The sequence below is a fragment of the Macaca thibetana genome, chromosome 6 (genome assembly GCF_024542745.1).
Source record: "Macaca thibetana thibetana isolate TM-01 chromosome 6, ASM2454274v1, whole genome shotgun sequence".
NCBI classification, from domain to species: domain Eukaryota; kingdom Metazoa; phylum Chordata; class Mammalia; order Primates; family Cercopithecidae; genus Macaca; species Macaca thibetana.
The window spans coordinates 109882821-109899457 of NC_065583.1; the positions used below are offsets into that span (position 1 = coordinate 109882821).

The 16637-nt window shown below is 42.4% G+C and overlaps 1 protein-coding gene across 1 annotated transcript in view; it reads right to left on the reverse strand.

Annotated features, from left to right (window-relative positions):
• Positions 1-16637, reverse strand: part of MCCC2 (methylcrotonyl-CoA carboxylase subunit 2) — a 67199-nt gene that overhangs the window by 37338 nt on the left and 13224 nt on the right. The window contains exons 4-6 of the mRNA XM_050793558.1: positions 16023-16124; positions 12831-12958; positions 11314-11426 (exon numbers count right to left, since the gene is read on the reverse strand). Of these exons, the coding sequence (XP_050649515.1) occupies positions 11314-11426; positions 12831-12958; positions 16023-16124 (343 nt within the window). The remainder of the gene's footprint in view (positions 1-11313; positions 11427-12830; positions 12959-16022; positions 16125-16637) is intronic.

The window sequence follows — 16637 nt, forward strand, 5'->3', positions numbered from 1 at the left end:
GAGAACATGCGGTGTTTGGTTTTCTGTTCTTGTGAAAGTTTGCTGAGAATGATGGTTTCCAGCTGCACCCATGTCCCTACAAAGGACATGAACTCATCCTTTTTTATGGCTGCATAGTATTCCATGGTGTATACGTGCCACATTTTCTTAATCCAGTCTGTCACTGATGGACATTTGGGTTGATTCCAAGTCTTTGCTATTGTGAATAGTGCCGCAATAAACATACGTGTGCATGTGTCTTTATAGCAGCATGACTTACAATCTTTTGGGTATATACCCAGTAATGGGATGGCTGGGTCAAATGGTATTTCTAATTCTAGATCCTTGAGGAATCGCCATACTGTTTTCCACAATGGTTGAACTAGTTTACAATCCCACCAACAGTGTAAAAGTGTTCCTATTTCTCCACATCTTCTCCAGCACCTGTTGTTTCCTGAATTTTTAATGATCGCCATTCTAACTGGTGTGAGATGGTATCTCATTGTGGTTTTGATTTGCATTTCTCTCATGGCCAGTGATGACGAGCATTTTTTCATGTGTCTGTTGGTTGTATGAATGTCTTCTTTTGAGAAGTGTCTGTTCATATCCTTTGCCCACTTTTTGATGGGGTTGTTTGCTTTTTTCTTGTAAATTTGATTGAGTTCTTCATAGGTTCTGGATATTAGCCCTTTGTCAGATGAGTAGATTGCAAAAATTTTCTCCCATTTTGTAGGTTGCCTGTTCACTCTGATGGTAGTTTCTTTAGCTGTGCAGAAGCTCTTTAGTTTAATTAGATCCCATTTGTCAATTTTGGCTTTTGTTGCCATTGCTTTTGGTGTTTTAGACATGAAGTCCTCACCCATGCCTATGTCCTGAATGGTATTACCTAGGTTTTCTTCTAGGGTTTTTATGGTATTAGCTCTAAACATTTAAGTCTCTAATCCATCTTGAATTAATTTCCGTATAAGGAGTAAGGAAAGGATCCAGTTTCAGCTTTCTACTTATGGCTAGCCAATTTTCCCAGCACCATTTATTAAATAGGGAATCCTTTCCCCATTTCTTGTTTTTCTCAGGTTTGTCAAAGATCAGATGGCTATAGATGTGTGGTATTATTTCTGAGGGTTCTGCTCTGTTCCGCAAAAAACACATTTTTTTAATAAGAGTCAAAAAATAAGTACAAAGGAGTCAAAATTCTCAAACAAGTATCTAACAGGCAAAATCTTGTTTTTATTTTTAATTTTGGGAGGTACATAATAGGTCTATATATTTATGGGGTACATGAATTTCGTTTTTTTTTTTTTTTTTTTTTTTTTTAAGTAGAGATGGGGTTTTGTCATGTTGCATTCATCTGTGGTACAACAAAGACATTACATGAGCCCACACTGGACAAAGTTTACTGGACAAAGCTCACTGGACAAGTGATCTGAAACCCCAGAAAGAAAATTCTGTGGCATTCTCCACTAAGAGGACACTGAAAGGATATAAGATGCATGACCAGAAACGTGGCCCAGGCTGGTCCTGAACTCCTGTGCTCAAGCAATCCTCCCACCTTGACCTCCCAAAGTGCTGGGATTAGAGGCATGAGGCACCACACCCAGCCGAAGACGTTTTGATACAGGCATGCAATGTGAGATAAGCACATCATGAAGAATGGTTATCTATCCCCTCAAGCATTTATCCATTGAGTTGTAAACAATCCAATTATACACTTTAAGTTACTTTAAATGTGCAGTTATTATTATTGACTACAGTCATCCGGTTGTGCTATAAGATAGTAGGTCTTACTCATTCTTTCTTTTTTTTTTGTACCCATTAACCATCCTCACATTCCCCCAACCTTCTACTCCCATTCCCAGCCTCTGGTAACCAACAGGCAAAATCTTAATATTGCTAAGAACAAATTCTGATGACAGAAATAAAAATTAAATTAAAAAACAGAGATAAAAGAGCTCACTAATGATTAGTCACTGTCATGCAATGTCATACAATCTCTTCTCTCTTTTTGTTTTGAGACTCTGTTGCCCAGATTGGAGTGCAGCGGCACAAACACAGCTCACTGCAGCCTTGACTTCCTGGGCTCAAGAGATCCTCCCACCTCAGCCTCCCGAGTAGCTGGGACTACAGGTGCACCACCACACCCAACTAATAATCTTTGTAATTTAGTTCTGAGTCATTCACTTATTCACAAAAGGTGACAAAGTGAATGGAACAAGAGTTCTGCCACTGTGTCTGCTTTTTCTTTTTTTTTTTGGAGATAAGGCCTCCCAGTATTGCCCAGGTAGCACTCCTGGGTCAAGCAATCCTCCTACCTCTCAGCATCCTAAGAAGCTGGGAGCACAGGCATGAGCCACTGTGCCCAGCTGTATCTGCTTCTTCCTGTATCTGCTTCTTCCTCTCACAAAGCACAGGAATCCCAGGGCCAAACAGCATTAACAACTTGCCATGTCCCAAAGCATTCATTGGTGGTACCACAAAGTCGTTACATGAGGACACTGAAAGGACATAAGATGCATGACCAGAAACTTTTCTGATCAGACTCGGAGGCAGAGATTTGGCTTGTGATGTGGTACAACACAGGCATTGTGCCAGGACAGACATCACAGGGACCTGCATCTGCAATGGGACAGAGGTAAACTCCAGAGAACTCCACCGAGAGGCTACAGTCCACCCAGTCACCAGTGAGGTGGGCCTGCTCTGTGACAGGAACAAACACCTCTTGCAAGGTAAGGTGATTCTAAGACTTCAATCAAGAGTAAGAAAGTACAAGAAGGATGAGGATAAGACATACCTGACAGTAACAATTCTTGTCAGCCCCTCCACAGAAGGCACAGGCAACATTTCTGAGCAAAAGGAAATGAGATGCTACAAAACAGAGGTAATCATCTGGAAAAGCTTTAGATTGAATTTCATTACCCTCCAGGTCTTGCCTAAACAAATAGAGACTGGGTCTCCTTGCACCAAAAGCAAATTACATATTGTAGGTCAGCAGCCTGCCCCATGGAAAGGGTCTCTGACAGGGAGCTAAGAGGTTTTTGATCTAATTCTGAAAAGCTAGGTGAACTCTAGACCTCAGTTCCTCCCTGCAAAATTGTAGAATACTATCCAATTCATAGAAATACTGTGATAAATGTAATGTAACTTGGAGAGAGAAAAAAGTTCCAACTGCTTGATGAAAAAGCCATTAAAAATATAATAATTTTTTCTAATGTCACCTTACTTCTTTTTCAATTCAAAGTAGAAAGCAGATACTACTGCCCACATCACATTTTTCCTGCCCCTACCTGAAAAACTACCATTAAAAAATAAAAACCACAAAATATACATCTCAATTCAATAGCTGTCAAGAATTTAAGAGCTTTATCAACTATACTGACTGATCAATACCACTGATTTGATAGTAGTCATGCTTATCTATGCCAACTGGATAGACTGAAATGCACACAGAATACAAAAAGTCCATCTTACCCAGTATGTTCTGTTTCCCCCTCAATCTTTTTGTCAGAGAGCCTCAAAGTAATCAAACAGTGATTTCATTTCTCCTAGGCCCTATCCATCTCCATGACAGGTTGAAATTAATTTTTTTTTTTTGAGACGGAGACTCACTCTGTAACCCAGGCTGGAGTGCAGTGGTGCAATCTCGGCTCACTGCAACCTCCATCTCCTGGATTCAAGCGATTCTACTGCCTCAGCCTCCCGAGCAGCTGCGACTACAGGCACACGCCACCACACTCAGCTAATTTTTTGTATTTTTAGTAGAGACGGGGTTTCACCATGTTAGCCAGGATGGTCTCGATCTCCTGACCTAGTGATCTGCCCGCCTTGGCCTCCCAAAGTGCTGGGATTACAGGTGTGAGCCACCACGCCCACCTTGAAATGCATTTTTAAAACAAGCCAAGCAGGGTAGCACACACCTGTAATCCCTGCTACTCGGGAGGCTGAGGCAGGAGGATTACTTGAACCCAGGAGTTCAAGACCAGCCTGGGCAACATAATGAGGCCTGTCTCGAAAAATAAACAAATAAAACAACAAGAGGCCACATTGGTTCATGCCTGTAATCCCAGCACTTTGGGAGGCCAAGGCAGAAAGATCCCCTAAGCCCCTAAGTGTGAGACCAGCCTGGGCAACATAGTGAGATTCCATCTCTACAAATATAAAAATAAAAATTAGCCAGGCATGGTGGTGTGCACCTGAAGTCCCAACCACTTGGGAGGTTGAGGCAGGAGGATCACTTGAACCTTAGAAGTCAAGGCTGCAGTGAGCTGTGACTGTGCCACTGCACTCAAGCCTGAGAACAGAGTGAGACCCTGTCTTAGAAAAAAAGAAAAAGGATGCAGTACCTATCCTAAGCTCCTCAGAACAATTACCAAGATGAAAACAGTGAAAACCAACAAGATACATTTCAAAAATAATAAGCTAAGGCAAGCGGGGAGGAGGAGGGAAGTAAGGTAAGAGGAAAAACGGGAAACCTGAGAATAATTTTAAATATGTCTCCAAAACGAAGTGAAAATAGGCAGAATACAACACAAAGGAAAAGAGAAAGGCCTGAGGAATTGCAACTAAGTATGGCTAGATGAATGATGCCTATTTGAGAAGAAATAAACTATTCATTCAAACAAAAACACCTTGTTGCTTATATTAAAACAAGAAAGAGAACCAATGCACCAGAGCAAAGATCAATCTACAGCAAACTAGACTATCACTAAATTATAAAAATGAAAAGTAATATGAGACCTAAAGAAAACACATATGAAGATCCCACTTCTGTGGAGGATTCTAAGTCTCACACTTAAAAAGCCAGACATGGAAACCATAATCAGTGTCTCAGACTGTTTGCTGCTGCTATAACAGAATACCCAAGACTCAGTAATTTATATAGAAAAGAAATTTGGCCTGGCATAGTGGCTTATGCTTATAATCCCAACGCTTTGGGAAGCTGAGGTGGGAGGATCGCTTAAGCCAGGAGTTCGACACCAACCTGAGCAACAAGACTTCATCTCTACAAAAAAAAAAGAAAGAAAAATTTAAAAAGAAATTTACAGCCAGGCGCAGTGGCTCAAGCCTGTAATCCCAGCACTTTGGGAGGCTGAGACGGGCGGATCATGAGGTCAGGAGATCGACACCATCCTGGCTAACCCGGTGAAAATGCCGTCTGTACTAAAAAATACAAAAAACTAGCCGGGCAAGGTGGCGGGCACCTGTAGTCCCAGCTACTCGGGAGGCTGAGGCAGGAGAATGGCATGAACCCAGGAGGCGGAGCTTGCAGTGAGCTGAGATCCAGCCACTGCACTCCAGCCTGGGCGACAGAGCGAGACTCTCACTTGGATTCAGGAAAGGGAACATCACACACCGGGGCCTATCATGGGGAGGGGGGAGGGGGGAGGGATTGCATTGGGAGTTATACCTGATGTAAATGACGAGTTGATGGGTGCAGCACACCAACATGGCACAAGTATACATATGTAACAAACCTGCACGTTATGCACATGTACCCTACAACTTAAAGTATAATAATAAATAAATAAATAAATAAATAAAAGAAATTTACTTTTCACAGTTCTGGAAGCTGGGAAATCCAAGAGCATGGCATTGCCATCTGACAGTCATCCCATGGTAGAAGAGCAGAAGTTGGGAGGGCAAGAGAGGGCAAGAGTGTGTGAGACAGAGAGTAAAAGGCCAAACTCCCACAATGACAGCATTAATCCATCCATGAGGGCAGAGCTCTCATGACCTAATCGCCTCCCAAAGGTGCCACCATTTAACATCACCACAATGGCAACTACGTTTCCAACACATAAACTTTTGGGGGACACATTTAAACTGCACCTTTGGGAAAATAAAAGAAGCACATTGCAAAGATCATCATGTCATCAGGCCTCAGATATGGAGAAGGCCCAGAGAAGACATTCTCATGAGACTCGAAGAAAGACCACCAGACACCAACACATCAACTCTTTAAACTTCAGAAACAATTAAGGGGTCTTAAAACCTGCCATGAAAGAAAGATGAAACAGAAGAGAACATAAAGGTAAGCACCTAGCTTAACTATCTTTTCTGCTTGACAGCAAAAGAAAATGTTGAAAGTTGGAAGGTCTATAGGAATCTATCCACATTCTTATAGCAGCAAAGATATAGAAAACTATAGAGATATGATTGCCAATAGACACACTCTTTGAAATAAGTAGGTAAATGAATTTACAATGGGCAAGGCAAATAACATTAAATAAAAACCAACCTTGGAGAGAAAAACAACAACTAAATTTGAGTAAGGAAGCTGGTGCTTACTATTGAAATGAATACATAACATAATTGAACTTAAAAGTGATTAACTTATATAATAAATATAAGGAATTGTTTTATCAGTCTGTCTAAACCAAAGTCTTAAATAAACAACAAAACAAATATTAAAATTAGGAAATAGAACCACTCAATATCTATCATGTTACAACTTTAATAGTTATAGGGAGATTCATCTTTTAATAAATATTAAGTAAATAGCATCTCAGGGAAATGTGTGAGGATATAAAAATTCATCTAAATTGTCTAATCTCAAGTAGCTAACAGACTAGTAGAGGAAATTAGTCCAGATATATCTAGATCAAAGGGATAAATGCCATTAGTAAGGCACCGTACAAGAACTATGGGAGCTAGGAGAAAGAAAAGATTACTTCCAGTAAAGGATTCCGGGATTTCCTTAAAAGGGTGGCATGGGAGATGTGTCTTGGAAGATGGGTTGGAGACTCAGACCCAGGAGGATGAGGGGAAAGAGGACCAGCACAGGCCTGAGCAGACAGTCAAAAAAGGCCAGCGTATATATGGAGACTAGTGACTGCATCAGGTTGACTGCAGTTTAGGGTCCAGGAGCAATAATGCTAGAAAGTTAGGTTGAAATCTGATCACACGGGGACTTAAGTATTGAGCTAAGAAGTAGGAGCTTTGTTTTGTAGCAAATAGTAACGGGGGGGCCACATAAAAGAATAACCTTGCAGCACGTGTCCACTGTATGGGAAAGGATAAACTAGGCAGGCAGGGACGCCAGGCAGGCGAGGTTAGAGCCACAGTGTAGTGATAACAAAGGCCTGAGCTACCTCTGGGGGTGACAGTAGGAACAGAGTGGAGAGGACCTACCCAAAGGTGAAACCAACAGGACTCATCAGTGTATTCGGCAAAGGCTTAGGATGTGTTGACTTTGTGCCCAGATTCAGAGCAACTGCCGGGGATACAAAAATGACAAAGATGTATATTTTTGACCTAAAAGGACTAAGTAAGGGAAAATGAAGAGAAAAGAGCCAAGGATGACATCAAGTCCTAGGGAGAGAGCAAGGGAGTGCTAGCAGCAGATGGGAACTCAGGTGAAGGAACAAATGAGCAGCGGAAGTTAATGTGTTCAGTCTCTAGTTTGAACCTAAGTCTAAAAAGACGAGGAAAAAGTGATTTTCCTACTGTCTGACACAGTCACTCAATACCTCTAACACCAGATATGTGGGGGTATTTCTCCACACACCAAGCAGTTCTCTAGCAGACACCAGCTGTCCTCTAATCCAATTCAGTTCTTACACTGTCTACCTAGAGACAGCCTCAGATCCCACAGACTGAGGGCTCAGTCCTACAAGATGGCCCTCACTTCAGATGCCAATCCACAAGGAGCAGGCTGTCACCTATATTTCTGATTGACTGTAAATCGGGGCTGCCACTACCCATCCTTGGGTTTGATTAATTTACGAGAGTGGCCCACAGAACTCAGGCAAGCACTTTATTTACGTTTACTGGTTAAGAAGGACACCATAAAGGATACATATGAATGGCCAGATGAGAAGATACATAGGGTGAGTCTGCAAAAGTCCTGAGTGCTGGAGCTTCTGTCCCCACAGAGCGGGAATGCACCATCTTCCTGGCACTTGGATGAGTTTGCCAGCCCAGATGCTCTCTGAACACCATAGTTTAGTGATTTTTATGGAGGCTTCATCACAGAGGCATAGTCCATTTTTAACTCAATCCCCAGCCCCTCTCCCTCCCTGGAGGACAGGGCTGGGACTGAAAGCTCCAAGTTTATGGTCATGGCTTGGTCTTTCTGGTGACCAGCACCATCCAGGAGCCCACTAAGAGTCACCTCATTAGAACAAAAGATGCTCCTATCACCCAGGAAATTCCAAGGGATTTTGGAGCTCTGTGACAAGAATGAGGGTCAAAGACCAAATCATAGAACAAAAGATTCTTCTAGTACCCCTATCTACAAGGTATTAGGAATTCTGTCTGAGGAACTGGGGCAGACACCAAATATTGGAACAAAAGAGCCTCCTAGTAACCCTACTGCTCAGAAACGTATGAGGATTTTAGGAGCTCTGTTCCTGGAACTGGGGACAGAGATCAATGTGTATATTTCTTGTTATTTCACACTAAGGTACCAGCAGGAAATTGACTGAGAAAGCAGAACCCCTGAGGTTCAGAAGTGGAGATGTAGAGGGGGGTCAAGACTAGAGAAAGATCAGGGAGATGACAGGTAATGAGATCTGGCTAAATCATTAAATAAATAAATAAGGGCACACCAGTGGCATGAAGCATAAGGAGAATTTCAGGAAAAAGGAAAAAAATGATGATACCAAGAGGCTGTGCAGAGTGGCAATCTGGTCTCGGCTGGTGAAACTCTCATAGGGCACGGAGGTTTGAAGGAGTGAGCAGTCAGAAATGAAGACACTATGCCAATCCTTAAGAACGTTGGCTGGGTGTGGTAGCTCACACCTATAATCTAGCACTCTGGGAGGTCAATGCGGGTGGATCACCTTAGGTCAGGAGTTCAAGGCCAGCCTGGCCAACACAGTGAAACTTCTTCTCTACTAAAAATACAAAAAAGTTAGTCGGGCGTGGTGGTGCATGCCTGTAGTCCCTGCTACTGGGGAGGCTGAGGCAGGGGAATTGCTTGAACCCAGGAGGTGGAGGTTGCTGTGGGCCGAGATTGTGCCACTGCACTCCATCCTGGATGACAGAGTGAGACTCCATCTCAAAGGGGGTGGGGAGGGCAGGAAAGTAGCCACCTAGGGTAGGAGAAAAGCTTCAAAAACAGCAGAAGCTAGAAAAGGTCTTTATCTTTTGGCATCATTTTGGTGCTTTTTGTTTCCTTTAAAGAAAAGGTACCAACATAATTTTGGGGTGTCAGAAGAAAAATAAGCAGATAAAAAAAATTGTTTTTTCATTTTTAAAAGATGGGGACTGGGCTGGGCATGGTGGCTCATGCCTGTAATCCCAGCACTTTGGGAGGCTGATGAGGGCAGATTACTTGACCTCAGGAGTTCGAGACCAGCCTGGGCAACATAGTAAAACCCCGTCTCTACTAAAAATACAAAAACTAGCTGAGCATGATGGCATGTGCCTATAGTCCTAGCTACTCGGGAGGCTGAGGCAGGAGAATCCCGTGAGCCTGGGAGGCAGAGGTTGCAGTGAGCCAATATTGCACACCACTGCACTCCAGCCTGGGGGACAGAGCAGAATTCCATCTCAAAAAAAATAAAAAAAATAAAAAAACAGAGAGATGGGGTCTCACTATGCTGGCCACGTTAGGTCTTAAACTCCTGGCCTCAAGCAATCCCCCACCTGAGCCTCCCGAAGTGCTAGGATTAGAGGTGTGAACCACCATAGCTTGCCCAAGAAAATTAATTAGAGTAAGAGAAAGATAAAGATACTATGGAAACTTAAAAATACAGTTCATAAAAATATGGGAAGGCAGGCCAGGTGCAGTGGCTCACGCCTGTAATCCCAGCACTTTGGGAGGCCGAGGCGGGCAGATCACAAGGTCAGGAGATTGAGACCATCCTGGCTAACATGGTGAAATCCCATCTCTACTAAAAATACAAAAAATTAGCTGGGCGTGGTGGTGGGTGCCTGTGGTCCCAGCTATTCAGGAGGCTAAGGCAGGAGAATGGCGTGAACCCGGGAGGCAGAGCTTGCAGTGAGCCGAGATCGCGCCACTGTACTCCAGCCTGGGCAACAGAGCGAGACTCTGTCTCAAAAAAAAAAAAAAAAAAAAAAAGGAATACAGTGTTTGAGATATAGCTGAAGTGCCTGTCTATCTCCTACCTCATCCCTGTCTCCTCCTTCCCACCTCAGAGGCAACCACTGTTCTAAAGCTGAGTGTATCACTCCCACGTGCATATTTGTACACAAATAATATACAGTAGGATTTGATGTATTTAACCTTTACATACATAGTAATTAGCTGTACATTGATTCTAGTATTTTTTTACTCAATCTACTTTTTGAGACTTATGTTGACAGATGCAATTTTAGTTCATTCCTTTTAACAGATAAAACTGTATTATTAATCTCCCATTAATGGACAGTTAGGCTATTCTCTAACTTTTGCTCTAACAAACAATGTTACAATGAATTTTTCTTTTCTTTTCTTTTCTTTTCTTTTTTTTTTTGAGACAGGGTCTCATTCTGTTGCCCAGGCTGGAGTGCAGTGGTGCAACCACAGCTCGCTGTAGCCCCAAACTCCCAGGCTCAAGTGATCCTCCTACCTCAGCGTCCTGAAAGCTGGAACCACAGGCATGTGCCACACCACACTCGGCTAATTTTTTATTTTTTTGTAGAGACGGTGTCTCCCTATGTTGCCCAGGCTGGTCTCTCACTCCTGGGCTCAAGTGATCCTCTCACTTCAGCCTCCCAAAGTGCTGGGATTGCAGGCACAAGCCACGGTGCCCGGGCATGAACTCTTCTAAGTATTTCTTCATGCATATATTAGAGTTTCCCTAGGGTATAGCCCTAGAAAAGGAATTACTGGAGCCCTTTCTTTTTAAACCCTGTTTTCCTTTTAAAAACCTGTTTTTTGTTTGTTTGTTTGTTTGTTTGAGATGGAGTCTCATTTCGTCACCAGGCTGGAGTGCAGTGGCACAATTTCAGCTCACTGCAACCTCCGCCTCCCAGGTTCAAGCAATTCTCCTGCCTCAGTCTCCCAAGTAGCTGGGACTACAGGCACGTGCCACCATGCCCAGCTAATTTTTTGTGCTTTTAGTAGAGATGGGGTTTCACCATGTTAGCCAGGATAGTCTCGATCTCCTGACCTCGTGATCCGCCCACCTCGGCCTCCCAAAGTGCTGGGATTACAGGAGTGAGCCACCGCACCTGGCCTAAAACCTGTTTTAATAATCGTATTACAACATAGGAATATTCCTATAGTTAATAAAAGGCTCTAGTTGGAGACAACCTTAAGATACTCTCTGTGGAAAAAGATTAGATTTTGTTTTAAATTCTGTTTTACTTTCTAGCCACCACAGAGTACCTAATTAGTAAAGACATTTGGAGTAAAAAGCACCACTGTACACTTCATTCATGAAAAATTACCTGTGCAATATTTTTAGAAGACATAATTGCCTGATTATAGAACAAACGGCCAAAGTGGTCTCGATCTGCAAACACATCAGCTTGTCGAGGTAAGTATGCTCCTCCCGAATCAGCTGAAGACAAGGAAAATGAGAGAAATAAGTATCTCTATGAACAAAATGTGCTACACAGAGGGAAACTTGTATCACTGACAGCATTGGTTCTTAGTCACATTCACAAAAAACTTGCTCTGTCTTTCTAAACTATTATACAGCCTCGTTCTCCAAACCCCCAATACACCCAAAAGGATTCATTGCCCCAAACCCATTAGGCTTTCCTACCTCTGTGCAAAATTCTCCTTGAAATATTTAGAACATTCTCTCCTTTGAGGACCAGCTAAAGCCCCAGGAACATCATAAATTCTTGAAGAGTTAAGGTGGAAAAGTCTCTTTCCTTCTTCTAAACTAATACAAAAACCATCTACAGAATTCATATAACAAATTATACATATCGCCTTCTGATACTGTTTTTATTGCAGATTGGAGTGGTGGGTACATATGTCAGCTGCGTTCAAAGCAGAGCTCATTAATTCATAGCTGTGTGATTCCAGGTGTGTCTCCTAGCCATCCTGTGCCTCGGTTTCCTTACCCATGAAATGAAGATAACAAAAGGAGCCATATCATATATTAGGACGACTTGAAAAATGTGTAGAAAGCACTTTGTTCAGAATCTGCAACCATTAAGTCTTTTGTTGGTTGCACATTATATGCTGTGTCCAATTCATTATGAGCTCGCTGAAGACAGAGACAACAAAATCCTCCTCACTGTATCCCCTATGGTGACTGGCACAGCACCTGCAAGCAGCTGGGCCTCATTTGCTATTTACTCTATGTGCAGAGCAGTTCGTATTGTGGGTTAACCAGGTAAATTCAATTTCACAGAAAAAACAAAAACAAAAAATACCTCTACATCAGTACCCGTTCAAATACCTGCATAAATGACCGACATATGTTGGAATTTTACCAGACTAACCCAATATCCAGGAAAGGCCCCTTTTAAACTGCTTTGCTTTCAGGTTCTTTGATTTAAATGTATTATAATTTCAAATATAAGTTTACTTTCATTGGAAATTAAATTTACTTTAAATTACATCTGCTCAAATTATATAATACTTGAACATCTAACACAGTACCTGGCACTCAAGAGATCTATAAACATTGACTATTTTTTTTCACAGTTTGAATCCATAAGGTTAAAAGAAAAACAGAATCTAGAGAACAAAAATTTTTTAAAAACCACACAACGTGTAGAGAAAAAAACTGGCATGCATCAAAATGTCTATTATGCACTAGCACTATGAGCAGTTCCTGGTTCCTTTCCCCCAGAGTTTTCAGCAAAGAACTTGTGTTTCCTTTTAATTATGGGAGAAATCAACACATTTTTAAAATACCCATCCCAAATGTAATACATACAGCCTTCCCAAGTATCTTGCATTTTACCAGCTAATAACAGTGTATTTCACCACTCTTGTGACTTGCCTAAGTAGATGCAGGGGAGCCTGTTTTGCATGGCAATTTCTTGTGCCCGTAATTGTTTTTTCACAGTCACTGGGTAGTAGGTACCTCCTTTGACAGTGGCATCATTGGCAATAATCATGCATTCTACTCTAAAAGGCAGAAATTTCATTGGAGAGAGAATTTAAGAGATTTCTTCAAAACTAATTACATTCATTACAAGACACCCCAATACGACCTTCAACTTCCAGTACACATTACTATTAACATCCATTAGCAGGCAACAGTCTTAGGTCATAAATGCAAGCTTTAATCACAGTTCACATATTCATTTATATAATACAAAATGAATACTTTTAACAAGTTTATAAACTCATACTTGGTTTTTGAAGAGTCATCGGTCCTAGATTAGTAATGAAAAACTAACAACCTAAGCCATGTGTCATAATGGTTCTTTGAATGAAAGGGTCCTAACAAGATGATAACAATGAAAAAAAAAAAATCCAAGTCTCAAGGGAAAAGAATTTCCTCATAATAAGCCTTCAAAGTCTCCTTTTAGGAGGGTATTTTGCAAAAATGAAAACTGACCTATAGTAGTAAGATTTATTTTTTGTATTTTTGTTCTTCAACATTACAGCCCCATGGTTTTCTATAAAACTAAAAGTAGTCTAAAATATAACGTTTATCTTGCGTGAAGTCAGAATGAATGCAAACTTTAAAATAATATACTGAAAACACGTGAAGGGTGTACTGAGTCATCAACAGTGCCCTTTCTCACCATAGCCAGTCTACTGGGTATGAGTCACAAAGAGCAGGGCGGCCGACAACAATGGCTGGTTGGGGAAACTGCACAGCACCGGCAGGAAACCTTAAGGTCAGAGGTACCCTTGAAATCTGAGATGACAACAGTGTGCTCTTTACAAAATTCAATTTTCTTTATGTTTATCATGTTTGTGTTACCTCACTTTATGCTGACTACAACTCTAAAGAGTGAGTCATTAAATCCCTGCTGAAAATAGAGAATGGCAACTGAACACCCAGCACAGGGTAGTGTTGGGCTTCTCATACTAGGATATGTGGCCAGCAGGGCTCACCACAAGACAAACAGGACTCTTCTTTGAGCGTCAATTTTATTCCCTAGGTCATATAAAACCTTTTTCTGCACTGCAATGAACATTTTATAGAGTAGAATGCAAACTTTTAATGATTTAACATTAAACGAACTAGACCTCAAAGGAAATGCAGGCTTCTCATAGGTTGCTGGGCCATAACCTCACACTCCAGCGTGTGTGCTCACACTTCCTACCACTGGGGGTGCTACGCTAGAAAGTTTAAGAAGCTCTGGTACTGGAAAGAGGCCAGGCTGTGAAGTCACACAAAGTGAGACTGAAATCCTGGCTCCGCCAACTTGCTAGATATGTGACCATGGACAAGGGACACAGCCATATCTGCTTGTCTATTAAAGGTCACAGACCTATTACAGAATGAGAAATCAAATTGGCCCACAAAAATACTAGATTGCATATCTATTGGTTTTGCCTACCCAGCATCTATTATTTTGGCAACAAAACTAAACTTTCTTTCAGAAACTGCCTCTTATCTTTAATCCAGGTGGGTCAAGTAGGACTGACCCCAGAGCCCACCTTAAAGGGGGGCACGGCCGGGCGCGGTGGCTCAAGCCTGTAATCCCAGCACTTTGGGAGGCCGAGACGGGCGGATCACAAGGTCAGGAGATCGAGACCATCCTGGCTAACACGGCGAAACCCCGTCTCTACTAAAAACACAAAAAATTAGCCAGGCGAGGTGGCGGCGCCTGTGGTCGCAGCTACTCGGGGAGGCTGAGGCAGGAGAATGGCGTGAACCCGGGAGGCGGAGCTTGCAGTGAGCTGAGATCTGGCCACTGCACTCCAGCCTGGGCGACACAGCGAGACTCCGTCTCAAAAAAAAAAAAAAAAAAAGGGGGGGCACAGGGACCAGGTCTTTCTACCCAGAGTTCCTACTGAGGTTCGGCAACGGGACAGGGTCTAAGCCTAAGCGGATCTTGCCTTCCACTGCAGCTGCTAAACTTATAGAATATAAACCAGGAACTGCCTATGACCATCGCTGCCTCTGGATTTTGGGGGCTGCCTAGCAACAAAGCTGACACACAGCAAGTCAGGGCCAGGAGCAGAAAACAGCCTGGGACCTAATAATACCTAAGACCATTTGAGCTCCCAGATCCAGCCATACCCAGACTCTACCAGATAAGAGAACCAATATATTCTCTTTTTTGCTTAATTTGAGCAAACCCAGTTCATCTGTCATTTGTAAGAGAAAGAGTAGTGATGATATAAACCATTCAACAACAATTTTTATGTAAAAAAGGTCAATTTGAACTATAATGAAGGCCAGGGCAGTGGCTCATGCTTATAATCCCAGCACTTTGGGAGGCCGAGGCAGGAAGATCACTTGATGCCAGGAGTTTGAGGCTACAGTAAGCTATGATCATGCCACTGCATTCCAGCCTGGGCAACAGAGTAAGACCCCAACTCAAAAAAAAAAAAATTATAATGATATGCTAGCCTATTTTCAACATCGTTTGAGCCCAGAAGTTCAAGATCAGCCTAGGCAACAGAGCAAGACACCGTCTCTAAAAAAAACAAAAAAGGAAAAAAGAAAGAATCTATAATTAAGTGCTACTTTATACCTATTAAATGACTGAATTTTTTTCAGCCATAATATCTAATACTAGAGCATCTCTAGTGAAAAGATAAAGACTGGTCTCCTTCCATGACCTTGTCTCCATGGAAAGAAATCTTTTTTATTTTTTTTTTGAGACAGAGTCTTGCTCTGTCACCAGGCTGGAGTGCAGTGGCTTGATCTCAGCTCACTGCAACCTCCACCTCCCAGGTTCAAGCGATTCTCCTGCCTCAGCCTCCCGAGTAGCTGGGACTACAGGTGTGTGCCACTATGCTGGCTTATTTTTTTATTTTTAGTACAGACAGGGTTTCACCATGTTGGCCAGCCTGATCTCAAACTCCTGACCTCAGGTAATCCACCCACCTCGGCCTCCCAAACTGCTGGGATTACAGGCATAAGCCACCATGCCCAGCCAGTCCTACATAATATAAATAGCATATAAATCGCATGCTAATATGCAAAGTGAGTGCTGGATACCTGTGCCTCATCAAAGTCTTCTTCTTAACCTACATTATGAAGCACAGGTAGAATACTCACCCTGATACTCTTCCAATGCCTGTAATAATGCCACCTCCAGGCACCTCCTCATTGTCATATAACTGGTAACCTGCAAACTGGGATAATTCCAGAAATGGAGACCTAAAGGGAAGAAAGGATGCTGTTTGAATTAATGTCATTAAAAACTACACATTTAAACAGTTACACACGGAAAAGGAAAAGATTTTTCCTCAATGGGACAATGTTTCAAATACACATGTTGTACATAAAATCTATTTTTAAAAATCTAAAATGGTTGTGGTGGCTCAGGTCTGTAATCCCAGTTACTCAGGAGGCTGACAGAAGAGCATTGTTTGAGGCCAGGAGTTGGAGGCCAGCCAGGACAACATAGTAAGACCCCGTCTCTTTTTTTTTTGAGATGGAGTCTCACCCTGTCACCCAGGCTGGAGTGCAGTGGCGCGATCTCAGCTCACTGCAACCTCCACCTCCTGGGTTCAAGCGATTCTCCGGCCTCAGCCTCCCGAGTAGCTGGGATTACAGGCATGCGCCACCACGACCAGCTAATTTTTTGTATTTTTAGTAGAGACGGGGTTTCACCATGTTGGCCAGGCTGGTCTCAAACTCCTTACCTGAAAGCGATCTGCCCACCTCAGC